The sequence below is a fragment of the Bubalus bubalis genome, chromosome 8 (assembly GCF_019923935.1).
Source record: "Bubalus bubalis isolate 160015118507 breed Murrah chromosome 8, NDDB_SH_1, whole genome shotgun sequence".
NCBI classification, from domain to species: domain Eukaryota; kingdom Metazoa; phylum Chordata; class Mammalia; order Artiodactyla; family Bovidae; genus Bubalus; species Bubalus bubalis.
The window spans coordinates 41,346,596-41,373,746 of record NC_059164.1 but is presented as its reverse complement, the minus strand read 5'-3'; the positions used below and the strand labels follow the sequence as shown (position 1 = coordinate 41,373,746).

The 27,151-nt window shown below is 38.8% G+C and overlaps 1 protein-coding gene and 1 long non-coding RNA gene across 14 annotated transcripts in view; one reads left to right on the top strand and one right to left on the bottom strand.

Moving 5' to 3' along the window:
• Positions 1-3,706, bottom strand: part of MAGI2 (membrane associated guanylate kinase, WW and PDZ domain containing 2) — a 1,452,748-nt gene extending 1,449,042 nt beyond the window's left edge. For 5 of the 13 annotated variants that reach the window (XM_044947148.2, XM_044947149.2, XM_025291998.3 and 2 more), the window contains exon 1: positions 2,900-3,689. In XM_044947148.2, coding sequence (XP_044803083.2) covers positions 2,900-3,200 — 301 coding nt within the window. In that variant the 5' untranslated portion in view covers positions 3,201-3,689. Of the gene's footprint in view, positions 1-2,899 lie in introns of all 13 variants that reach the window. The other 8 variants (XM_025291997.3, XM_044947146.2, XM_044947145.2 and 5 more) reach the window with 5 other exon arrangements.
• Positions 3,707-3,826: 120 nt separating this feature from the next.
• LOC123334867 lies at positions 3,827-26,948 on the top strand. Its single transcript, XR_006553060.1, has 2 exons — positions 3,827-4,717; positions 26,779-26,948. It is a non-coding gene; the product is annotated as an uncharacterized LOC123334867 (long non-coding RNA).
• The last annotated feature ends 203 nt before the right edge of the window (positions 26,949-27,151 follow it).

Sequence of the window (27,151 nt, the reverse complement as noted above, 5' to 3'; positions counted from 1 at the left end):
GAAATATTTCGATGTGGGAATAGCATATGAATCACCACACATGGAAGAATATAAAAGAGGATTATATTTTCCACAAAAGCTAAAAGAAGCAATTATTTTTGTTTCTTGGTCAACAGAGATTCAGAAGGTGAATCAGGTTCCTGTGGGGGTTCTGTGCATATCACTATAAGCATCAGTCATCAATGACCCAGTGAAGTCCAGAACTAAAGGTTAGTACAGAATGAAAAGAAATTTTCTCTAAATATATCACATTCAGTCATACCTGACTCTTTGCGACCCCACAGATTATACAATCCATGGAATTCTCCAGGCCAGAATACTGGAGTGGGTAGCCTTTTCCATCTCCAGGGGATCTTCCCAACTCAGGGATCAAACCCAGGTCTCCCGCATTGCAGACAGATTCCTTACCAGTTGAGCCACCAGGGAAGCCCAAGGATACTGGAGTGGGTAGCCTATCCCTTCTCCAGTGGATCTTCCCCACCCAGAAATTTAAGGGTCTCCTGCATTGCAGGTGGGTTCTTTACCAATTGAGCTACCAGAGAACCCCAAATATATCACATTATATGTCTATACTCCATGAGTTCTAAAAACTGTAATCTTCTAAATAAAACTTAACATAGACCTTGAATATCTGAGACTGTCTTGGATCAATTCATGGAAGGGTTTACATGAAATCTAGTCCAGGTACCCATCTTACATAGGAATCCATGGCATGCGGTCACTGGCCTCTATAAACACTCACAATTATGGGAGCTAATGAGTTCACAGTATAGTTCACGGATTTTTTTAAAGCTCTGTTAAAATCATCTGAATATAAGTAAAATGCTTCATCCTTTAAAAATTTCCACAGACTTGTCTTATTTTTGCCCTAAAGCATAATCACAGGATAGTACTTAATGATAGCTTTCATGCCTTTGTTTTTCCAAGTACAAGTCTTTCCACTGGATTTTATAGAATAGATTGACAATACCCCCAAAATCTCCCTTTCTTTCTTTTCTAGCTGCTAAAGCAACAGCCTGTGAAGGTCCATCTCAAAATAGAGTGCTCAGAATGAGTACATTAAAATGTGGTCATAATTACAAACTACAGTAGGATAAACACTTCACTCATTAGGCTACAATCATTAGTCCAATTTATTAATAACAATATCTTAAAGTTGGCAGCCATTTTCCACTACAAATACCAACCTTGTCAACAAAACCATGGTCATTAATTGTGACATAGACTTCTGGATTCAAAACCAGAACTTCACATTTATACCCATTACTATAAAATAGTACCATGACATCAAATATGCTAACATTAATGCCTATATTCGAACCTCTGGTATGTCATCTTGGAAAACAGTAAGATACTCTATTTGCCTTCCTACCAAACACATTCTTCAGGTTCATACCATATTTAACTCTGTGGCCCGACAAAGAAGACAATGTTCACATTAGCCTATCTCAAGTCATCAGTCACTAACACTCAAGAATCCCCAACTAAAACTTTTTTGTATGGCAATTTACATTTAAGAAATTTTGCCTGAGGTTTCATTTTTCACTGACTTTTAATACTGGTTTATAGACAAGAATATCTCCCTAAGAGTGTTTCATACCTCCCCAAGAGTGTTTCTTGATAGTAGAGCATGCAGTGAGAATAAGTGGTTGTTCAAAATGCAGGCAATGACATGCTCAATTCCATCTTTGAATCCGAACAATGTGTCACCAACAACAAATCTTTCGATTTGTGACACATATACATACATGTCACACAGGACTGCGACTGTGAGCTACAAAATTTATGCAATCCCTTGTGAAAAATGAAGATACACTATTTTATTCCAGCTAAAGTTGTCCTCTTTCCAAGAAACTTTTATCTCTCTTCCCTACTTCAGGACCAGCATTTTCCTTCAGGCAAAGACAGTTGCGAGAATTCTGCAAGATCCCATCACAGCCTTCAGCGGAGGCTCATCTAAACCAGGTTGGAGCTGACCGGATCCTCAGTCGAAACCAGAAGGCTTTTTCATCTAGTTCCTCCTTAGAAACACGCCCCCCGCCCCCCTCTGCCCAAATCCGAAGCCAGAGGGGAGTCCGACCACAGGAACTTCCACTAATGAAGACAACCCCATAGTAAAGAACATTCCGGTAACCACGTCTCTGCTCCGACCTCCAACTCTAGAACCCGCAGCTAGCGCCGCGCCTGCCTCGCAAGCCGCCTCCCGCGGGCCGGCTCGGGGTGAGCTCCCGAGTTAGTCAGTGCGCACGTGACGCGCGGTGCCCACATGACACGACCGTGGGCGGGGGAGGGGGACAGAGCAGCGAGGCAGGGAAAAAGTTAAGGCAGACCCGTCAAAGCGCCCGAAGCAACCTGCCCCTTCCCTTCTTTGTCAATTAGTGGCTCAGGGATCCCCAAGGTGTCTTCAATACAGCTACCGAAACGGAGGGCGCCGGTCTCCGTTTGCCCCGTCACCCTCTACTCCTCCCCGCCCTGCTGGTGATGCCGCTGCACCCTCAAGTTGCTCCTTCCTCTCTTTCCTGCCCCCTTCTTCGTTTCTGCCTTCTTTCCTTCCCTAAAAGCTCTTCATCCATTGCGGGCCATGCGGCTGACGCACATTCAATTGCCCTGGGAGCTCGCCGGCACCGCCGAGGTCAGACAAGGCCGAACACCTACCAAACGGGAGGGGGTAACTGCGCAAACAAAGTTGCACGCTGCACCGCAACCCACCCCTCCCTCCCACTGAGCCCCCCATTCTGAGCCCCGGCAAAGCTCACTTGCTCTGCCGGTTCTAGCTCGACCTCACCCCACTGTCGCGCAACACACCCCCTTCCACACGCGAGCCCACCCTTCCATGATGCCCCGGCGCCTGGAGCGGTCCAGCCTCCTGGTAAAGCGCCGAGCCAGCCGCTGCGCTTACCTTGCTTGACACACTTGAGCCGGAGGGGGTCCTTGCAGTGTTTGATCACGGCCAGCACGTCCCTGATGGTGAGCCCCGCCACGGGGGTCTCGTTCACTTCCAACAGCAGTTCCTCAGACACCAACTTGCTTCCGCTCTCATAGGCCACCTTGCCCGGCTTCACCTCTCCCAGGTAGGGGAACTGTCCATTCTCGGCGCCCCCCTTCAGTTCAAAACCCAGCTGACCCTCCGGGTTCCTGCCAATGACACTCTCATGGACTTTGCTAGTCCAGTGGCTTTTCTTTTTCAAGCTTTTGGACATGGCAGTGGGGTGAGTCGCCTCAGCTCCTGAGGGATTCCTTTGGGGTAGGGGAGTTGGTGCTGAGAGAATGAGGCTGGAGGAGCCAGGGGGGCAAGAGGTGAGAAGAGCAGACTTTGCCTTCCTCCCCTCTCTGTTCGGTGCTTTCCCTCTTCTTTGGATGGAGTGTGGTCCAGGAAGGGGGAGGATGACAGGGACGGCTGGACAGAGGTAGGAGAGCTTGGCTGAGGTTGTGCTGTCCCTTGAATGACACTCAAGGCTGTGGCCCCGCAGCAGAGGAGAGCTGTGGTGGTGGTGGTGGCGGCGGCGGCGGCGGCGGCAGCGACAGCCTAAGCGAGCAGTAGCCGAGCTGGTGAGCGGGTGGAGTGGGGGTGGGGAAGGAGAGTAGGGATGCCGGGGGCCACTCCTGCGTGGTGCGAGTGGGAGCGCGCGCGCGCCTGAGTATGTGTTGTTAGCTGATATCCATGGTAGCTGCAGTGGCAGTGGCAGGGTCCGCGCGCGCTCGCGCGCTAGCGCGCGCGTCCGAATTATACTGTACTGGCAGCAGGGGAGGAGGCTTAGCGCCGATGAGGAGGGAGCGGACTAGAGGGGGGAGGAGGGGCGCGCGCGCGCCGGGTGGGGAGCCGCTTACTGCTGTCTCCGCTCACCACCCCCCCCACCCCCCTCCGCAGCTTGACCCGGTAGTGAAGGCTGAGAGAGAGGCAGGCTGGGTCCGCCTGGCAGCCTACGAGAGGAGGCGGGAGCGGGAGAGGAGGGGAGCCGAGGCCCGGAGTGGGGAGGCCGGCAGGAAGGGCTGCGAGCCCAGCGCGGACCTTTCTTCAGCCTCCCGGCAGCCGAACGCAGCGCTAGGCTGCTGCGCTGTGAGGATGCCCTGACTCAGTGCCGGACGCTGTGGCTGGTGGCGCCGCGAGCCTCCGGGCGTCGGATCCCGGCATGAGAAAGGGCAGAGCTGTGCCGTGCCCTCGCCCAGGAGAAGGCCTGGGCGCTGCGAGCCAGGTGGAGGCGTCGGAGTTCACTAATTAGACAGGCTTCGTCTCCCACGTTTCAGTCAGACCCGTCTCAGAGTTCTCAGAATTCCTCTCAGAGGAGAGTAAAGTTAGAACTGCAGGCTGGTTTTCCTGTCAGCGCCCGTACCTCGGGTGCAGAAGGGAACTTAGCGGAGGGTTGTCTGGTGAAAGGCGTTCCAGGCACTGCGGGGCAGGGGCTTCACTTTTCCAAGTTGGAAGAAACGGGAAGCAGTGGGGTGGGGGCAGCCGCGGTGAGCAGCCTCCTCAGAAAACTGGGCAGTTTCACGCGGGATCTGCGGCGAGACCGCGGGGCACGCCCTCGTCGCGCGCGCCCTCAGAGCCAGGCTGGGACGAGGGGAAACCCTAAGCTGCCCTGAGGAGACCACCTCCTGCTACACTGAAGGAGAAGAAGGTTCGGAGGGCGACCAGAGCCACAGAACCGGGGCTGAAACTCAGCTCGCTGGTCCGCCACCAGGCAGGCTTCTTTACCTTCAGCAAGTTTGCAGCCGGGAGGTGAGGTGACGTCCGGGGCGCCAGGATGCAGGAGGGCCGCTGATTTTTACTCAAAGGCTAGTTTTGTGTGAGATGTTAGGAGTGTTTTTAAAATTCCTGTAACTGGTAAATGAGTTCCATTTGCTTTACTTTCAAATGATACTTAAAAAAAAAAAAAAAGTTGCACACCCACTCGTCTCTTTACAGCAAAGTATGAAAAGCATTGAGCGGGTAGGATTCTAGCTGTCTGAGAAGACAGTGTGGGAGGCAAGCGGAACAGTTAAAAATGCTTAGTCGACCCAAACAGAAAGACCAGGTTTGAATTCAGGCTCTGCTACTTAGCAAGAGTGTGATCTTGAGTAAATTGTTGATCTTTCCGTGCCTTAGTTTCCTTATTTGTTAAATAGGATTGAAAGTATTAATGTGACAGAACTATGATAAAGATGAAACCAGGCAATGTATGCAAAGTGCTTGCCTGACATAGATGAGTAGGCACTCAAAATGATAATTTCCTCCTTTTTGCTTCTCTAGTGTAACTCATTGTTTGGGGATATGGGGATCAAAAGCAGTCAGAACCGAATAAATCTTTAAAGAGCTGATTTAACCATGTCTTTTTTTTTTTTTTTTTCACTTGAGAAAAAGAGTCCTGAATAAGTTGGGGTTTGATTGATGATTATTCAGTGAGCCAGGGACAGTGCCAGGACAGTGCTCACAATGTCCAGGTGTGAGCAAGGCATTTTGTACCAGTTTCATCCAACAAAGTTGGGTTTTAGCGTTATTAGACCCAATACTAAATGGAAATTGATAATGAAAACAGAATACAGGATGAATTTTTAAACACAAACATTATAAATGTTAGTATTACCCATGCATATTAGCTTGTAAATGGTCCATTTACTAATGAACATGTATGGCTAATACTAACACTTATGAAGTTCTTTTGTCATTTATTTTTAACATTTATCACGAGTTGTTCTACAGGCTTTACATATATTAATTTATTTCTCCTGGCATCTTAATAAAGTGTGTACTATTATTATCCCCTTTAATAGATAGGGAAACTGAGGCATACAGAGATTAATTTTTGCAAGGCTGCAGATTTAGTCAGTGGTGAAGCTAATATTCCGACTCAAGTGTTTTGACTCAAGACATGGTCTCAGTCACTGCGTTGTACACTCTTCCTGTGAAGTTACTATATATCATACTAGTAGTCAGTACATAATGTCCTAGAGGTTGGGTCTACATTTTATTGTAGAGGCATTTCGGGAAAAAGAAAACAAATGGAGTAGGAATTTGATATAAAAGCATTTTACTATTGAGGACCCAAGAGAGTCACTGAGGTGTGTGCCAGCTAATTTAGTGTTTCACAGCTCCTAATTCATCTTCTTTGCCCTGAATTGTGATATTAGAGCTGTAACCTGTAAACATTTCTTTGTTTTCAGTTGGTTCAGTGTTAGCACTTGTCAATAGAACATGCTGGAGGAACACTGTTTATAAAAGGGTCTCTTCTTATTTCCAGTGCTTTTCTTCTTGCTCCTGTGGTGTGGTGGTCAGTGAGTAGCTTTCTGGCTAGCAATGTCCTAAAAACCAGTATTGCACACCCCCCAGTAATTTGGGCCCAATCCCCAGTGTGTGGCTTCCTAGCAAGCCTCACCAGCAACCCAGTTGATGGCTTCCTAGGACGTTTCACTGGTCCCCTAGCTGGTTTTCTCACCAGCCCAGTTTGTGACACTTCAACCAATTGCTTGAATATCAAATGGGCCACAGCCACATTATCTCTGATGAGGGCTATCTCTCAAGCTTTGTAGGATAGAGAGCAAAGATGGGGATGCTTCTTCTAAGTTATTCATCCATGAGTACTCTCCCACAACTCTGGAGGTAGTGGCTGCTCCCTTAATCCACTTTTCCTTTATTCTTTAGCGATAGCTTCTTCTCTCTTAAATGAAGAATTAGTAGTTAATAATTCTTCATATTAAATTTTCCATATTCTAATTTTGGTGTGATTTCTGTCTCCTGACTGGACCTTGACTGATACAAGGTGTAAAATCATGTAGACCTCTAAGGAATACACTTTCTTGAAAATTAGAAGTTGGGGTCTTGCCATTAGCTGTGCAACCTTAACTAGGTCACTTACCCTGTCAGAGCATGTTCCCTCATTTGTAAAAAGGGGGTGAAAATATGTGACAGGGTTGTATGACCATCATGTAAAATTGGATGCTCTCTGCTGCTAAGTCACTTCAGTTGTGTCTGACTTTGTGCAACCCCATAGATGGCAGCCCACCAGGCTCGGCCGTCCCTGGGATTCTCCAGGCAAGAACACTGGAGTGGGTTGCCATTGCCTTCTCCAATGCATGAAAGTGAAAGTGAAAATGAAGTCGCTCAGTCATGTCCGACTCTTCCGGACCTCATGGACTGCAGCCTACCAGGCTCCTCCTTCCATGGGATTTTCCAGGCAAGAGTACTGGAGTGGGTTGCTGTGGCCTTCTCCTCTTTAAATGCACTTAAATGTGAATGTTCTTTAAAACTGTAACATACTATCACAATTAAAGGTTTTAGTTCTCAGTATAGAAACAATAGCAAAGAAGGAGATATTTTAAGAAAAAAAAAAAATTTAATTACATGCATTCTGGGAGATTGTTACATTGTTTCCTGGTTGTGGAAGGGATATCATTTCATGTAAGATTTATTATCATCAAATAAATATATTGTTTGTTGATTGGTTTGCTTTGCCTAGCTTTTCAGAGATGAAAGCAGCCAGCTGAGTCTTTAAGTTGCTCAGGTTTTCAGGTCTCTGAAAAATATGAATGAAATTATGACCATTTTGAAATGTAGATTCAGGCTAATTTGGTTACTTTCTGTTCTGATATCCTTCAGATTTGCTTTATTTCTCCTTTGTCTCCTTTACCCTTTCTGGGATGAATGCCTCTGTCAAGAAATAATTATTTGTTGCTGAGCACTCTATGTACAGAACATAGCAGTAGATGCTTCATGCTATTCCAAAAGAAAAAATAGTTTAGGAATCTTAAAAGTTAAAGAAAAAAAAGCATGAGTGTTTTCAAACCTTAAAATAGTTCTATGAGATGGATGCTTGCAGCAGACCTAGTCAAGTTCCATCCTAAATCTTTAGAATCCCTTTGATTGGATCTGCCTTACCCCCAACTTCTGTGTTCTTTTACTTCTCAGAGTCAGCCCCTGAGACTTCCTTTGGAAGACTTCCCTAAAGCTACTAGACTCATTTTGCCTTCAGGCACAGAGAGCCAGAGAGAACCACTTGGGAGTTCACTTCCCTCCTAGGACACCGCTTGCCAAGGTCTTCCCTACACAGTATAAAAGCCTCTAGTAATAAGAAAATCTGAAGTGTAATTTACACCCCATGGCTTCCCTGCAGGATCATGCTGATGCTAGGATTTTGCCTGAAATCACTTCCCTATCTTGCTTACTCTCTGATTTATGTGTTTTTCCTGAAAGTGTTTTCTTAATGAAACACTTGCCTACAATCCTTGTCTCAGAGTGTGTTTCCGGGGATCCTGGCCTAAGATTGCGATTCCTTTTTTAAGATGGGGAAACTGAGTCTCTAGTATTTTAAATTGCCAAAAGTCTCACTACCAATAAGGGGTGAATTTGTGAATGATCCATGTCTGTGTAACTCTAAAACTCCTACTTCCAATGCTTTATTACATTTAAAGTCTGAAATACCGAGTATTTTTAAATTTGACTGTCTGGGCAAAGGTAGACACAAAGTTCAGCAATTGATTGATCAACAGATATAAAAATTATATTTATGTATTAAGAGATCTTTAAGTGTATGAGAAGAAAAGATAAATAACCATTGACAGTAAGACAGTATGGTATATCTCACTTAGGAAAACCTTTATAAAGGGTGAAACCTTTATATAGCTCTGCCTGACCAGAGCTCTGACGAAGATGACTACATTTTGGAAGAAACTGTAAATGTTCAATGTCATTTTCAGTCAGGGGTTTTCTTCATGCCAAGGCTGAGTTGGGTATTTGTATTTTTCCTGTTGGTTCTGTAACAAATTTCCACAGAATTGGTGGATTCAAAACAATACAGATTTATTATCTATAGATGTGGAGGTCAGAAGTCCAAAATGGTTCTCATGGGGCTAAAATTAAGATATTGGAGGGGCTGTTTCTTCTGGATCTCTAGAGAATCCTATTCCTTGCGTTTTCCCACTCCTGCAGGGTGTCTGACCTCCTTGGTATGTGGCCCCCTTCCTCTAACTTCAGTGCCAACAACAATCTGTTAAGTCCTACTTATATCCCATCACTATGACATTGACTCTTCTGCTTACTGACTCTTCTTCTATTGGATTGTCCAAAAAGTTCATTCGAGTTTTTCCATAACATCTAGAAAAACCTAAAGGAAATTTTTGGCCAACCAAATACATTTCAGCACTCTTTTGATTATACCAGGCACCCAGGTAACCCAAGATAATGTCCCTAGTTTGAAGTCAGCTGATTATAAGCCTTAGTTCACCTGTAAACCTCCTCTCCCTTTGCCATATAATGTAACATATTCACAGGTTTTAGGGAGCAGAACCTAGATATCTTTTAGGGGGCCATCAATCTGTCTACTGCAGTAGTATATTACATATTCATATCCTCACTGTTTCTAACTTAGTTCAGGGATCAACATAACTACGCTGTATTATGGTGATTAGTTTCCTCTCCCTGCCTTTACCTTGAAAACCTCTGATTGCATTAGCTGAGAGAACTTTCTGAAACTTCCTTTTTCATCTGCTTAAAATTCACTAATGCTGCCCATTAAATACACAGTCAAGAGAAATTCCTTATTTCAGCTTGTTCCTCCTCTGCTGCTTCCTAACTCTGCAATCATGTCTTGCCATATCCTTCTGGAATTGGAACCTGGGACACCCAGTTAATTTGGATCCTCCAAAACAAACACCAACAAAAGAAAGCCCTATATAGCACTGTTCTGTAGAATTTCAGTAATATTTTGATCAGGGCAGTGAGGTACATTGCCTTGTGTCAGTCCTCCACAGTACTGGGGGCCAGAGGCAGCTGACCCAGGTGTCCTACTAAAGGGTCAGGTCTAGGTCTCCCCTTCCCCTTACAACCCTTTGTTTCATCCATCGTGAACTTCTGTTTCCTTGACTCCTATGCTGTTTCCTGATACTTTGCCTGAGATATAACCCTCTCTCTCTATTTATGGGGCTTGTACTTGCTCACCCTCTAAGACATACCTCTAAGGCCCTTTTCTCTCAGAAGCCTTTTCTGACTTCTTTTTTTTTCCTACTAACACAACTCAAATTCTTCTTTATGCCTCATCTTACCCTTTGTGGAAACATAACTTCTAACTCACTTATTTTCAAGTCTCTCATCCACAGCAAGAATAGGTGGACTTTTATTTTTAGTTCATCTTTTCACTCATCATTTTGTACGTTCTCTGGCACCATATAAATAAACGTTCAGTAGAATTCCAGCTAATGATGAATACGTCCAAAGTGATAGTGTATAAAATTTCATTATCTAACCACTGCCGTAATGTGAATTTTAATGTTTAGTGTTGAAAAATTACCTCTTTATGTTCATATTAACATCTTAAGAAAACAGAATGTGAAAGAGAATATACTGATGAAGAAATGACAGAATATACTTAGCCCTGAGGCTGAGGTTAAGAAAAGAAGCCAGATTCTTCAAGAGCTTGGAACAGGGTCTGAAAAGTAATAGTGGTGGTGGTGGTGGTGGTGGAGGAGGATAAGTTTGACCTCTTGACATGCTTCATAGTTTGTCCATAGCCATTCCTATTATTAAACCTTTTTCACTCCCTGTTACAATATTCGTACAAAAATAGAAGTCCATATTTATAAGGAAGATTTATTTGGCATAGTGCAGAGCTTCTTAGAATTTTCTATCAGAATAACACAATAATGATATACTCACCCATCCACAACCAAAAGTAATCTTATTTGAAGTCTCCAGTTTTCATTTAAAAGTCCTATGGATCTTAGTTTATACTCTGTGGTAGGATCATATTTGTACCTATGTGAAATATGGCTTTTCCCTCAAACTTTGCCTAAATGATGTTTCAGGAGGATTTGCTGTGTTTTCTGGGCCCAGTCCAGTGACTCCATACATATGCACAGCTTATGTTCAGTGACTGGATTATAGGCCAACTCCCAGAGAGTTTGGTCTGTAGAGATAGATGTGAGGGGGGATAATTTGAAACCTTGAATCTTTGGCTTAACTTAGCAGAGTGCAAAACATGAGAAGAGGAAAACACTGAACTCAGATTTGTAATATTTTTTACTAAGCAGAGAGGAGAGGAATGATCATTGAAGAAGACTGTGTTCTAAGGCGAGGATCTAATGTTGAGAAATCAGACCTCAGGAAGTTAATGAGGGGAAGGTTTAGGGCCCTAGACTTCTCCAAATATGCATGGAACTGCTTATTTTTTATTTGCTATCTTGTCAAATCACATTATAGTGCTAATTCTCTTTACCTCAAAACCTCAAATGTTTTGACGATTGTAACATTTAGATTTCCATCAATTTTTCATAGAAGGGCAGAATTGTTTCATTTTAGTCTAGAATTAATGCCATTGGTATGTTTATATGTTATAAGCTTATGCTTATATGTTTCATATAACCTTCTTACTATTTTTAGTTTTGGTCTTAGTACTGGGAATATATGGTCCAGCATATATTAGTACTGGGAGTGAATATATGGTCCAACATCTCCAGATCTCAGGAAATTAATTTCAGTCAGGACTATCAACCAGGCACCTGGCCCTGTGTGAAAGATCTGGGGACAGGCAAATTTTGACTACTTAAATATATGAGTATTAGGTCATTTTAGCTGCTAGAAAGTTCTGAATGAAATGACTTTTGTCTTTGTAAAGCACCTCTTTATGTGAAATTCATGGACCATGCAGGTTACACAAAGTGAGGAAAGAAAACTGCAAGATTGTTTAAATCATTGCTCTATCTTAACTACAAAGTTCAGAATGCATGGAGTGAAATTTGACCAGCTCAAGAAAAGAAAGCATGGAAATAATTTGTTCTGTGACTTTAAAGTCACTGCAGTATTTTATGTAAATAATAAGGTAAGAACTTTTGATGCTTTTGTTACCTTATTTAACATATGCACAATATATGACAGAATAATACTGGATTTAGAAATGTATTCCTTCCTATGCACGCATACTTCCTGAATGTCAATATCTGAATTTATTTTTCTTTTTTATTGTTTTGCTTTTTACTTATATGGTGCCTGTCAATCTTTTATGATCAATTTACTTTCTACTAAGCTCAAAAAGATATTCTTATACCTTTTATACTTTCAGGCCTTCCTTACTAGTTTGTTTTTTTTTTTTTAGTGATTTAGGATCTTTTATTGAGTTTTTTATTTTTTTTCCTGTTTTTTTTTTTAAATTTTATTTTATTTTTATACTTTACAAAATTGTATTAGTTTTGCCAAATATCAAAATGAATCCGCCACAGGTATACATGTGCTCCCCGTCCTGAACCCTCCTCCCTCCTCCCTCCCCATACCCTCCCTATGGGTCGTCCCAGTGCACCAGCCCCAAGCATCCAGTATCGTGCATCGAACCTGGACTGGCAACTCGTTTCATACATGATATTTTACATGTTTCAATGCCATTCTCCCAAATCTTCCCACCCTCTCCCTCTCCCACAGAGTCCATAAGACTGTTCTATACATCAGTGTCTCTTTTGCTGTCTCGTACACAGGGTTATTGTTACCATCTTTCTAAATTCCATATATACGCGTTAGTATACTGTATTGGTGTTTTTCTTTCTGGCTTACTTCACTCTTACTAGATTTTTTTAAACACTTCAAAAATTAAGGTACTTGGATTTCATGCCATCAAGTAGTTTCTGTATGCCCTCCTTTTTTAAGTGAGTAGTTCCATTGCTGCCACTTTCTACTTTGTGATTCTAAATCTTTTAACATCATCTTACCATTTTTTGATGCACTCTAGCCTTATAGAAAACACTTATTTATAAAATAATATTTATCTCTTACATTTATAAGTGCTTCTGTTTTTCCCATTATTATTCTTCCTGTTTTTCAAACACACATCTTAATTTATTATTTTTCTCTATGTATCTTCTTAGTATAAGCCTTCACTTTCTAATCAATTCCCATCGTAAATTTTAAAAAATTTAAAATATGCTGCATGCATTTTTAACATGATGTCTACTACCCATGGGCTTTCCAGGTAGCACTAGTGGCAAAGAACCCGCTGCCATTGTAGGGGATACCTGAGACAAGCATTCAATCCTTGGGGTTGGGAAAGATCCCCAGAGGCAGGCATGGCAGTCCACTCCAGTATTCTTGCCTGGAGAATCCCCTGGACAGAGGAGCAGGCTACAATTCATAGGGTCGCAAAGAGTTGGATATGACTGAAGCGACTTAGTATGCATGCACTACTACCCGTATTCTAAGCCTCCCTGTTACTTTTTTTTTTTTTTATCATTTTGTTATTGATATAGAGTGACAACAGTTTCCATTTCAGTGAAGTAATAAAAGCAAAAAAGGCACAATAATATCATGGGCTTAATTTTTGTCAGTAGTGGAAAATCTTGTAGGTATAAAGAAAGTTATGGAAATAAAGTGAACATATTCTATCTTGAAATAATAAGGAACAGTCAGATCTGTTTTCTAGGCTTTGGAAAAACATACTTAAAAAATTCAAAGAGAGGTGCATCATGCTTCCTCAGATTATTGAGAAGCTAAAATGTGGATGAACATTTGGAGGCAATGCAAATGTAATTGTAATCATACTAATTTTAATAATTTTGCAAACCTCTCCAGACAGTATTCTGTATGGTGTGGTTTGCTTTTAACCATATTGAGTGTCCAAAATGTCTTTCAGAATACAATGAATACTTGTGATCTTATCCCACCCTTCTCCCCCATCACATGTACATATATATTCCATATATGTACATATCATTTCATCTAATCTATAGATTCATTGATGCCCAGCTATTTACTTGGCTAGGGGATTCTTTAAACATCCAGCTTAAATAAACCTCTTATATAAAGCTTTTATTTATGTATATATAATCAGCTGAAAGTAATCTTATGTACTGAACTCCTGTGAAATGCTACCTGATCCTTTTCATCACATTTCTTTCTCTTGTATTATAAAATTTTAGGCATATCTTAGCCTCACTTATAGTCTATAACTTGAGAACATGACATGTTCATATTCCTCACAGTCATTGGAGTGAAGGAATATACATTATAGGAAAAAAGGAAATACCTAACTACAATATGACTATGAAAATATCTATTAAGCACAGAATCAACTGACACTAGTGAAGTTAGCCTAGAATTTAAGAATGTATTTTAAAAATCAAGACAATAAGATGTTTGCCATCTGGGAAGATGTTAAAGTTTTGAGACAATTATCTCCCATTTTATCTCTCAAAGTGAATACTTTTTAAATGTGAAGAAAAGTAAGTTTCATTAAGAGAAAATTTTAGTTTAAGGTGGATCATAGGATAATTGGAAATCATTTATTTGCTTTAGATTATTTTAATCTTCCAACTTCTTTCAGTTAGGTCCTAGGGCAAAAAAAAAAACAAAAACAAAAAATCAGGAGATATAGCAGGCTGTTTTCTGCAATCTCTGAAGAAAACTGGACATCCTGGGAATTAGTGAAAGATGGGTGAAAAGCAAAGCTATCATGATTTTTCTTTTTTTTTTAATTTTATTTTATTTTTAAGCCTCAAACACTGTATTAGTTTTGCCAAACATCAAAATGAATCCGCCACAGGTATGCTCCCCATCCTGAACCCTCCTCTCTCCTCCCTCCCCACACCATCCCTCTGGGTCGTCCCAGTGCACCAGCCCCAAGCATCCAGTATCGTGCATCGAACCTGGACTGGCAACTCGTTTCATACATGATATTACACATGTTTCAATGCCATTCTCCCAAATCTTCCCACCCTCTCCCTCTCCCACAGAGTCCATAAGACTGTTCTATACATCAGTGTCTCTTTTGCTGTCTCGTACACAGGGTTATTGTTATCATCTTTCTAAATTCCATATATATGCGTTAGTATACTGTATTGGTGTTTTTCTTTCTGGCTTACTTCACTCTGTATAATAGGCTCCAGTTTCATCTACCTCATTAGAACTGATTCAAATGTGTTCTTTTTAATGGCTGAGTAGTACTCCATTGTGTATATGTACCACAGCTTTCTTATCCATTCATCTGCTGATGGACATCTAGGTTGCTTCCATGTCCTTATTATAAACAGTGCTGCGATGAACATTGGGGTACACGTGTCTCTTTCCCTTCTGGTTTCCTCAGTGTGTATGCCCAGCAGTGGGATTGCTGGATCATAAGGCAGTTCTATGTCCAGTTTTTTAAGGAATCTCCACACTGTTCTCCATAGTGGCTATACTAGTTTGCATTCCTACCAACAGTGTAAGAGGGTTCCTTTTTCTCCACACCCTCTCCAGCATTTATTGCTTGTAGAATTTTGGATCGCAGCCATTCTGACTGGTGTGAAATGGTACCTCATAGTGGTTTTGATTTGCATTTCTCTGATAATGAGTGATGTTGAGCCTCTTTTCATGTGTTTGTTAGCCATCTGTATGTCTTCTTCGGAGAAATGTCTATTTAGTTCTTTGGCCCATTTTTTGATTGGGTCATTTATTTTTCTGGAGTTGAGCTGTAGGAGTTGCTTGTATATTTTTGAGATTAGTTGTTTGTCAGTTGCTTCATTTGCTATTATCTTCTCCCATTCTGAAGGCTGTCTTTTCACCTTGCTAATAGTTTCCTTTGCTGTGCAGAAGCTTTTAAGTTTAATTAGGTCCCATTTGTTTATTTTTGCTTTTATTTCCAATATTCTGGGAGGCGGGTCATAGAGGATCCTGCTGTGATGTATGTCGGAGAATGTTTTGCCTATGTTCTCCTCTAGGAGTTTTATAGTTTCTGGTCTTACGTTTAGGTCTTTAATCCATTTTGAGTTTATTTTTGTGTATGGTGTTAGAAAGTGTTCTAATTTCATTCTTTTACAAGTGGTTGACCAGATTTCCCAGCACCACTTGTTAAAGAGATTGTCTTTAATCCATTGTATATTCTTGCCTCCTTTGTCAAAGATAAGGTGTCCATATGTGCGTGGATTTATCTCTGGGCTTTCTATTTTGTTCCATTGATCTATATTTCTGTCTTTGTGCCAGTACCATACTGTCTTGATAACTGTGGCTTTGTAGTAGAGCCTGAAGTCAGGTAGGTTGATTCCTCCAGTTCCATTCTTCTTTCTCAAGATCGCTTTGGCTATTTGAGGTTTTTTGTATTTCCATACAAATTGTGAAATTATTTGTTCTAGCTCTGCGAAGAATACCATTTGTAGCTTGATAGGGATTGCACTGAATCTATAAATTGCTTTGGGTAGTATATTCATTTTCACTATATTGATTCTTCCAATCCATGAACACGGTATATTTCTCCATCTATTAGTGTGCTCTTTGATTTCTTTCACCAGTGTTTTATAGTTTTCTATACATAGGTCTTTAGTTTCTTTAGGTAGCTGGATTCCTAAGTATTTTATTCTTTCCTTTGCTATGGTGAATGGAATTGTTTCCTTAATTTCTCTTTCTGTTTTCTCATTATTAGTGTACAGGAATGCAAGGGATTTCTGTGTGTTGATTTTATATCCTGCAACTTTACTATAATCATTGATTAGTTCTAGTAATTTTCTGGTGGAGTCTTTAGGGTTTTTTATGTAGAGGATCATGTCATCCACAAATAGTGAGAGTTTTACTTCTTCTTTTCCAATTTGGATTCCTTTTATTTCTTTTTCTGCTCTGATTGCTGTGGCCAACACTTCCAAAACTATGTTGAATAGTAATGGTGAAAGTGGGCACCCTTGTCTTGTTCCTGACTTTAGAGGAAATGCTTTCAATTTTTCACCATTGAGTATAATGTTTGCTGTGGGTTTGTCATACATAGCTTTTATTATGTTGAGGTATGTTCCTTCTATTCCTGTTTTCTGGAGAGTTTTTAATCATAAATGGATGTTGAATTTTGTCAAAGGCTTTCTCTGCATCTATTGAGAGAATCATATAGTTTTTATTTTTCAATTTGTTAATGTGGTGTATTACATTGATGGATTTGCGGATATTGAAGAATCCTTGCATCCCTGGGATAAAGCCCACTTGGTCATGGTGTATGATCTCTTTAATGTGTTGTTGGATTCTGATTGCTAGAATTTTGTTAAGGATTTTTGCATCTATGTTCATCAGTGATATTGGCCTGTAGTTTTTTTTTTTTTTGTGGGATCTTTTTCAGGTTTTGGTATTAGGGTGATGGTGGCCTCATAGAATGAGTTTGGAAGTTTACCTTCCTCTGCAATTTTCTGGAAGAGTTTGAGCAGGATAGGTGTTAGCTCTTCTCTAAATTTTTGGTCGAATTCAGCTGTGAAGCCGCCTGGACCTGGGCTTTTGTTTGCTGGAAGATTTCTGATTACAGTTTCAATTTCCATGCTGGTGATGAGTCTGTTAAGATTTTCTATTTCTTCCTGGTCCAGTTTTGGAAAATTGTACTTTTCTAAGAATTTGTCCATTTCTTCCACGTTGTCCATTTTATTGGCATATAATTATTGATAGTAGTCTCTTATGATCCTTTGTATTTCTGTGTTGTCTGTTGTGATCTCTCCATTTTCATTTCTAATTTTATTGATTTGATTTTTCTCCCTTTGTTTCTTGATGAGTCTGGCTAATGGTTTGTCGATTTTATTTATCCTTTCAAAGAACCAGCTTTTGGCTTTGTTGATTTTTGCTATGGTCTCTTTTGTTTCTTTTGTATTTATTTCTGCCCTAATTTTTAAGATTTCTTTCCTTCTACTAACCCTGGGGTTCTTCATTTCTTCCTTTTCTAGTTGCGTTAAGTGTAGAGTTAGGTTATTTATTTGACTTTTTTCTTGTTTCTTGAGGTATGCCTGTATTGCTATGAACTTTCCCCTTAGGACTGCTTTTACAGTGTCCCACAGGTTTTGGGTTCTTGTGTTTTCATTTTCATTCATTTTTATGCAAATTTTGATTTCTTTTTTGATTTCTTCTGTGATTCGTTGGTTATTCAGCAGCGTGTTGTTCAGCCTCCATATGTTGGAATTTTTAATAGTTTTTCTCCTGTATTTGAGATCTAATCTTACTGCATTGTGGTCAGAAAAGATGCTTGGAATGATTCAAAAAAGAAAAGATCAACTCCACAAACTATAGACCACGTACATTAGGAGGTCAAGAGAAAAATGTCAAACATGAAGCTAGCATAGATTGATGAAGAGCAAGTCAAATCAAATAAGGTGCATTTTTCTTTATAAAGCATAACTTTTCACTCTAGATTCATATTAACTTAATCATTAAGCACTAATGTCATTGCTACTTTTCATAGATCAGCAATGAATATTCAAAGACCAGGCTTCCATCATTCTGTTTAATATCTTCAAGTAATGCTTCAGTTTGCAAATGCTGTTTTAACACATTCTCCATATCTGACTTAATCAGGACTATACATAATTGGCCTTCTCATGAGTACTCTTACTATTTTATATACTCTTCTGATCAACTCCTCCCATTGTTGCTTCATATTAATTTTTTAGGGTCACTCCTAATCCTTTTTCCTGATCCTTTTTCAAAATATCTTTTAAATCATTTCTTGAATAATTCACTGACCCTAAGGTGTTCAAAACTTGAGGGCCCACTACCACAATTGTATACTGTAAATTTACAATGCAAATTTAATAAGTTTAATATGTTTAAATTACATTACACAATATAAATAAAAATGACCTCTGAATAAAATATAGGATAGCGTTCAAAATTTTACATTAATGTGTGATAAATTTTAGCCCTTGTTATTTAAGGACAACTACTAATATTTTATATCCAGTTAATATTGGTTGTAATATTGGTCAGTTACGAATTATATATGATCTGGCTCAGACGGTGAAGCGTCTGCCTACAATGCGGGAGACCTGGGTTCAATCCCTGTATCGGGAAGATCTCCTGGAGAAGAAAATGGCAATCCACTCCAGTACTCTTGCCTGGAAAATCCCATGGACGGTGGAGCCTGGTAGGCTACAGTCCATGGGGTTGCAAAGAGTCAGACATGACTGAGAGACTTCACTTCACTTCTAGATTTAAATGGTTTTCATTCTGTCTGCCCTCTCATGGATAAGGATAAGAGGCTTATGGAAGCTTCCTAATAGGAGGGACTGGCTGTGGGGAAAACTGGGTCTTGCTCTGTGGGCAAGGCCATGCTCAGTAAATCTTTAATCCAGTTTTCTGCTGAAGGGTGGGGCCTAAGGCCAAACTATGGTAGGGGTAATGGCAGTAATGGCGACCTCCTTCACAAGGACTTAAACCAGCATGCTGCTGCCACCCCCAAGATTGTAATCAGTGCCCCTGACCCCACGGCAGGCCACTGTCGACCCGCACCTCTGCTGGAGACTCCTGGACACTCACAGGCAAATCTGACTCTCTTGTGGGGTCACTGATCCTTTCTCCTGGGTCCTGGTGCACACAAGATTTTGTTTGTTCTCTTCAAGAATCTGTTTTCCCAATCCTGTGGAAGTTTTGTAATCAAATCCCACTAGCCTCCAAAGTAAAATTCCCTGGGAGTTCTCAGTCCCTTTGCAGATCCACAGGTTGGGAAATCTGTTGGGGGCTTTTGCAATAGTGCGAGAATTTCTTTGGTATAATTTTTCTCCAGTTTGTGGGTCATCTGCTCAGCGGCTCTACAGTGGAGCTAATGGCGACCTCCTCCAAGAGGACTTAGGCCACACTCTGCGCCCCCCAGGTCTGCTGCAGCCAGAACCTCTGTTCCCGTGGCAGACCAGTGCTGACCCATGCCTCCGCAGGAGACATTCAAACACTCAAAGGAGGTCTCACTCAGTCTCTTGTGGAGACTTTCCCTGGGTTCTGGTGCACACGAGGTTTTGTTTGCACCCTCCGAGCATCTCTGGTGGGTATGAGATTTGATTTTAAACAGGATTGCACCCCTCCTACCGTCTTGTTGGAGCTTCTCCTTTGCCCTTCGATGGGTATCTTTCTTTGGTGGGATCCAATATTCTGCTGGTTGTTCAGCAGCTAATTGTGATTTTGTTTTTTTCGCAGAAGATGAGCACATGTCCTTCTACTCCGCCATCTAGTTTTGAGTCTTAATTAAATAATTTGCCACTTTAATAAAATTATGAAATTTTGAGAACATATTTTTAATGCAATGCAGTTATGCTTTCTACTTTAGGCTATATTTAAAATTTTCTATTTTCCACTATATGGAGATAAAGGAACTATTGCCTTCATTTAGTAACAATAGGTGTTTTGGAGTTTTTCTAAATCACAGTTGAAGAAGTAAGGGGTCCTATGCACTTGGTCTGTTTGATTATGGGTCTGCAGTAGTTCAAGGATTCATTCAAATATTTTACAGACCATGAGAACAAACATACTACATTTTTTTTCTGTTTAAGCCCCCAGGCTACTTTAAAGGATGTCAGTCTATGTATAAACATTCCCTAAAGCTCCCAAATGAGCAGGATGCTAAATTTTAAAAATCCAAGTTTTCCCAGTACTAATGGATATTTACTTCCTAACCATTTTCTCTGGAGACAAAAGTAGGTCTCCTCGAGGATAGGACATTTGCATATGAGGTATGATATAAAGGGCTAGAAACGTTTTTTCTGCTCTCTCCAAAATGCTTCACTATGTTTTTGTCATTTTGCCTGATAATTTTGCATTACCAATTTATCCTTTTGAGATAATAAAATGTATCTATCTCTGAAAAGGTTTCTTCTGCTTTAGTCATACTCATATGGCTACTAGTGAACAAAATATACTCACTACAGAATAAAAGGAAGATTGCTAATTCACAAATCCCTAGTCTGTACTACACCAAACGTTGCTTAGCAATTTCTACAATTTTCTCAGTCTAATTTACAAGAATAAAGAGAAATGAAGGGGATATGAGTATGTTACATAAAGTTATAAACTTTATATTTACTCTGTGTTTCTATTCTCTATTGATTTAAAAACAATGGAAAAAGAAGACTAATAAGTGGGTATGGTAGGATGGCACTAATTCATTTCAGTTTGTGGTATTGACAGGTGATTTTTAGGCCAAGGTGATTTTTAAGCCAAGAGTTGAATGAACATACAGTTGTGTAAAACTCTGGGGGAAGGATTTTTCAGACAGGGTAAAAGGGTACCTAGGTACTGAGTTGGCAAGGGACTGGACAGGTCAGAGACTAAGTAATTTCTACTGTCATTATTTTATACCTTCCATTATGCTACCACTTAGGTTAGTCTCTAAGGCCTTTCACAAGTTGGATATTGCTTTGGGTTTAATTCTTCCCTCACCTCTTCTCACCATGTTCCAGGCTAGTCTATTCCTCTGTGACTTTAATAGCTGTTTCTTTTAATAGCTTCTCATTCATTTGTTATTACCTAATACACTGGTAATTCATCTCTTAAAAGTTACTGCAAGCATTCCCTCTTTGAGGAAGTCTCTAACTCTTCTGCCCACTATGCAAAGAATTGCTCAGTTTTTGTGCTACCATTAACTTATGCACTTGAGTCACTGCTTTGCAATTAACTAATGTGTGTGTCTCGTTTTATCACTAGTTAGTTACTTTATGATAGAGACATTTTTCATTCCTTGGGACCTATGATCCATCATAGTAGTAGTACTACATAGTACATAGTACTAGTAGTATATAGTAGATTATACAAATCATCATTCAGTGAGTGAATGAATGGAATGTCTTTTTGTTGTGATTTAGCTAATGTAACATTTACCTTCAGAACAGTTTCTACTATATATTTATTTTAGTTAATAACCATAAACTAGTCTACACTATAGCCATATTCTATAACCACTAGAACTTTTATCATTATGTCATTTCAAAACAGTAAAATGTTAAATGTTATCCTTCATATTTAATGCAAACTATGCTAATGGAAATATTATGAAAAGATTGAGTAATTTTTGGAACATTTTTAATTTTTCCATTTACCATACTTTAGTAGATTTTCAGCCTTTTAAATATGTTAGCATTAAGAACCAGGTACTCCTTAATGAAAATCATGATTTAATAGTATATTTTATGTAGTCTGTTCCTCTTTTGAAGTTAGGGTGATAGAGTTATGTTTGAGACACTCATTACATTTTGTTTACAAGAACTCACTGTTCTTAATTTGTAAAGTGAGGACTTTTTCAATTCCTAAGAGGCTGATAGAAGTGGAATAGCTGGATAAGGAGCTGCTATGGGGAAATTATAAGACCTTTGTCAGGGAACAACTACTTTAAGAGATGACAGAAAAATGGCATTAAAATAACCATGCAGAACTGGAAGTACATATTTGGAACTTTTTTTCCCAAAAAGTTTCCAATATATTGGTTCTTGCCCACTGTCTTAAGGAAATAGTGTCTAAGTAGTTGGCATTTGTTCTGTGCTTTATCCATAGTCATGGAGAGATTTTTCACCTGCAGGTTCTTCTTGAAGTTGTGGTACAGTCGCCTGATACACATTTACTGAATGAACTAAGCTAATGAATAGAAGTCTAAGCCTTTAATATCAATGCCTTTATTTAATTGTTTTTAAAGTTTGTGTCAATATAAACTCTTTGATTCTTATTTAATCTAATGGATTAGAAGACTAATAGCTCAAATACTTTCAGATATGACCTGTTGGAGTTCCTTTAAGATGGAACTCTTATCCTTTTGATGTGTCCCACCGATAATCTGAATGTTTCCCTGTTTGCTAATATAACAAAGAGTTCCAAATTTATCTTGTCTTCTTCCCCAGCTCATAAATCTTCCTTTCCCCACAATTAACTCTTGTATGTTTTTAGTGGAAAATGATATTTAGAAACCAAGATATGAGATTTGTCTTATTTATTGCTACTGATAGAGCATTTTTTCTAAGCTCTTTCAGTAGAGAGACCTAGGAATTGTATATAGAAATATTTCAAATATATTTATGTGAAATATGTTAAATATACAAGAAAAGATAACTCAAATTGTCATTTTACTATGAACAAAATAGTAACATTTTTGAAGGGAAAATATTTGTAATCTACGTAGGATGGACTTCATTGTCGTTCAGTCGCTCAATCGTGTCCAACTCTTTGTGGCCCCATGGACTGCAGCATACCAGGCTTCCCTTTCCTTCACCATCTCCCGGAGTTTGTTCAAACTCATGTCCATTGAGTCAGTGATGCCATCGAACCATCTCGTACTCTATTGTCTCCTCCTCCTGCTTTCAATCTTTCCCAGCATCGGGGTCTTTTCTATTGAGCCAAAGTATTGGAGCTGCAGCCTCAGCATCAGTCCCTCCAATGAATATTCAGGATTGATTTCCTTTAGGATTGACTGATTTGATCTCTTTGCAATCCAAGGGAATGGGCTTAGAAAGTAGTAATATTGATCTTGAACAAAGTACACCCAAATAGATTTCATTAATAGTGAAACACCACACATCTTAGAATCTTAGTTGTAGGTGGGAAACATCTGGAACTGTGATCCAGATTTTATATGGTATACTCTTTCAGTGTTGTTCTGGATCTGTGTTGGAATAGAAAAATAATATCAGGGACCAAAGCTTGTCCTAATACTTCCCAACATGTTTTAACAACATGGAGAAAAGATATTGAGCATTCGTTACATTCAGAATCTTGTAATGAATGTATATTTATGAGGGGTATAAACAAGGAAGTAATGGCACTATCTATATGGAAACAATAGTAGTGTCCTCTCTTTGGATAACCACAGTAGCTATAGATGCAGTAGTAACCATCCCACTTAGCAATAGCTTGATGATTATTTGGCTACCAACATGAATAACTCATTAAAGAAGATGATGAAAAGTTAAAAGCATCTAAATAATCATAATTTACATTATAAAATCATGGACTATGTATCCAGATTCTTATAGAGTTTTCTCCCAGCCTGTCATGGAAGACTTTTCTTTAATAGTCTGTTTCTCCTATTACAGTGAAAACCAGACTTCTCTACTTAATTACAGATTCCAAAGATTAAATTGTTAAAGGTAACATCTTACCATTACTTATTTATTTGCTTTTCTAGAAAAATTAAGTATAATCTGATAGTTTAAAGTTTGTTTTGTATAGTATAATAAGACAAAGATTCTCATTTTAATAAACACTTGCTAACTATTGCATTATAGTAATTTACTAACAACCTGAAAAACTGTAAAAATATGTATACATGTATATGTATATGTTCATATAATGCACATGTTATTTTTGACTTCAGAAATCATAAAAAATAAAATAAATACCTGAAGAAACTACAGCTGTAATTTTTTTAAAAAATCAACAATGTTGGAAGACAGAATTAACTATTGTTAAGAAGTTACTGTGTGGTATATACCATATGTTTACCAAACAATATAATTGCTAGAGCTATTATTATACCTATTTTATAGAGGAAGAAACTTAGACTACCTGCTTTATTAACCTTGATCAGCTTCTTGTAACTTGTAATTAAATGCATTATAGAAATAAGTCTCAAACCCACATATGCTTCTCTCAACCCCATGCATCACATAAACCTTCACATGAAGTACATCACACAAATCACACTACACCTGGCCAATGACAGTTTTATTAAACTGATTCTTTTTTTGTCTGTAAAAGAAGGATATTTGCCTATCTTAGCCATCCTCAATGTTTTTAATAATCACTAAATGAGTTCACCACACATAATCTTTTTTTTTTTTAATATTCTGTATTCCTGATTGCAAAAATAACTGTGACTTAGTTATGCTTTGAACTTAATTTCAGTGCTGTTAATTAAAACATATATGTATACATCTGAAAAATATCAATCATGACAATATCACAGAGAGCTTGTTTTTGAAAAATAACTTAAAATATAATTGAAAATTAACAAAGGACATAGAGAAGGTTTGAACCAAACATATGTGGCTAAAAGCTGGCCCAGAGTCATCATAAATGGATTTTTATCCAAAAAAGGATGCCAAAAGACCCTAGGATCCCAACAGAGAAAGTCTGTGAAAAGATGGCCTGCTGATAACGTAAATCACAGTGAAGTGAAGTTGAGAGATGCCTACTTGAACGGAGAGAGGAATACATGGTCTGAAGAACCCTCCCTACAAGGAAATGAAACACCCTGCAAGGGAGAAAGACCAAGAGTCAGCTGTGACACCTGCCAAACAAGAGTGCAATCCATAATGGCAGCTCACCAAAGTACAAGCATACAGGAGTTTTCCTGTGCACTCACATCTCCTCTCTCCACCATCTAAAAATCCAGTTTGGTCAGAAACAGTGCTAATTAGCATTTGAGAAGGGGAAGAAGACAATTTGGGAAAATAAAGGAGTATCTATCCAAGTCATACTGTATACTACAGGGCTGCCTTCTGTTGCATGGGTGATTAGGTGAGTGCAGAAGCTTTAATTTTGAATGAAGTTTGGAATCTTTATTATTACTCTAGCTGTACTTACCAGTCTCTAAGCTGAAAATGATTAAAGTATCAGGTGAATTTTTATTTTTTTTAGTTAAGAGAGCTGTGGGGAACCAACCAAAATTTTATCCAGGGGAGGGAGAAGAATTACATTATAAGCATACTTCCAGGAACATTTTGAGAGAAAACAAAATTACTTAATTATCTCATATTTTAAAAATTCTTGTTTGATTATTCTCTCAATTGTATTTTTATATATTCTTTCTTCCTGTATGCTTTATAGCTTTAACTATAAGCAAATAAGTATAAAGTCTTCATATGCAAGATTATACATGTTTTCCTTTATAATCAGAGAAATGGTATTTTATCTGAACCTCACATGTCATGTGATATATCTAACACCCTATATAATACTTGGATGTGACTGTTTATAAAACACAAATCATCCCAAATTAAAGGATCAAGATTAGATTTGAAAAGATATATTCAATAAAATGTGTAAGATGAGACAGAATTAATTCTAATTGAATTCACAGAAGACTTGAGATGTAAATCTGTAATATGTATTACATTAGATATGAATTAGTATTAGATTTGCATTTAGAAAAATGTACTATGTTCAGTTCTGAGTATTACTTAGACAGAATATTAGGACAAATATTCTATCTTGACTGTCTTCTCCTCCAGCCACCGCCTAAATGCCACTGAAAAGTCTGTCCATCTTGATTATCAACATTAAAGATACTAAAGAAGAATGCAGCAAGTGTAAGATTTACATTTAGTGGGAGATTAGATATAATTAAGAAAAATTTTTATAAGTGTAGAAAAATGTTCCTTAAGAGGTAACAATTAATACTTTAAAAGTCATAATTATCAAATATTGAATTTTAGATATTAAGGCCAAAAAGAACCCCACACAATACAAACAGTTTAAATGTTCAGCATTTAGCTTAAAGAATCCATTTAGGACTTCATATTCTGCTACCAGTATGTAGGCATTAAAATTGTTATATGAAACATATTGGTAATTAACTCAGAAAAATCCTTAGAATTTGGATTTGGATTTAGATGTTATTATTTAGATTTTAGATATTGTCCATAGGAGTTTGATACTGTTTATAACATGGACCCTGAAGCCACCATTTAAGTAAAGTATATAAAAAAAGAATATTCCAGTATGCAAAAACTATTATGGCCTATAATGACCTTATTCTCATTAGTATAATGTAGACAGTAAAGTATAAAAAACATTACTTTATATTATTTCATTAAAACCATCAAATATAGCAAAAGTGAATAGTTATTGAAATTTAGTATTACTCTAAAAATTTATGCCACTTAAAAATACTGTTGTGATTATACAACATTCTGAATTCAATGACTTTTAGACAATGTTAGTTTCCCACTTAAGGGCTATCCTCACTTTCTTCTTACTTTTGTTCAAGTTGGCAATGTTCCCAGATGAAATATTCACCTTTTCAGAATCTATTGGATCCAACTGTGGCAATGTAACAAAAGTGTAGGTGATGAGGTATAAATATCTTTCTACTAGAGATTTCTGGGAATATTTTTGTTTTTCTAATACAGACATTCTTTTTGTCCCTTTCTTTCCAGTCTACAGCACAGCTAAAGAGGGAGCAGCCACCTTACCTCCATGTTTGGACAAGCATGAAGATAAGAACTTCCCTGTGTGCATGATGGAAAAAAATGATAGAAGGGGCCAAATTCCCTTCACTAATACTTGTTGATATGTGAGGAAAAATAAAATGCTATTATAAAGTTAAGTTACAGAAATGGGCTTCTTTTCTCATGCAACAGAATACATCACAATTCAGATAATGTCCATTAAAATTAGTAATAATGTCCATTTTAAAGGATTAATCTGAGGGACACAAAGATACATTACACAATTAAATCTCAGGAAAAAATAGATTTTTTAAAATTCAATGTGATTTTGAAATTGATCTTTCACAATCTTTTAGTTATC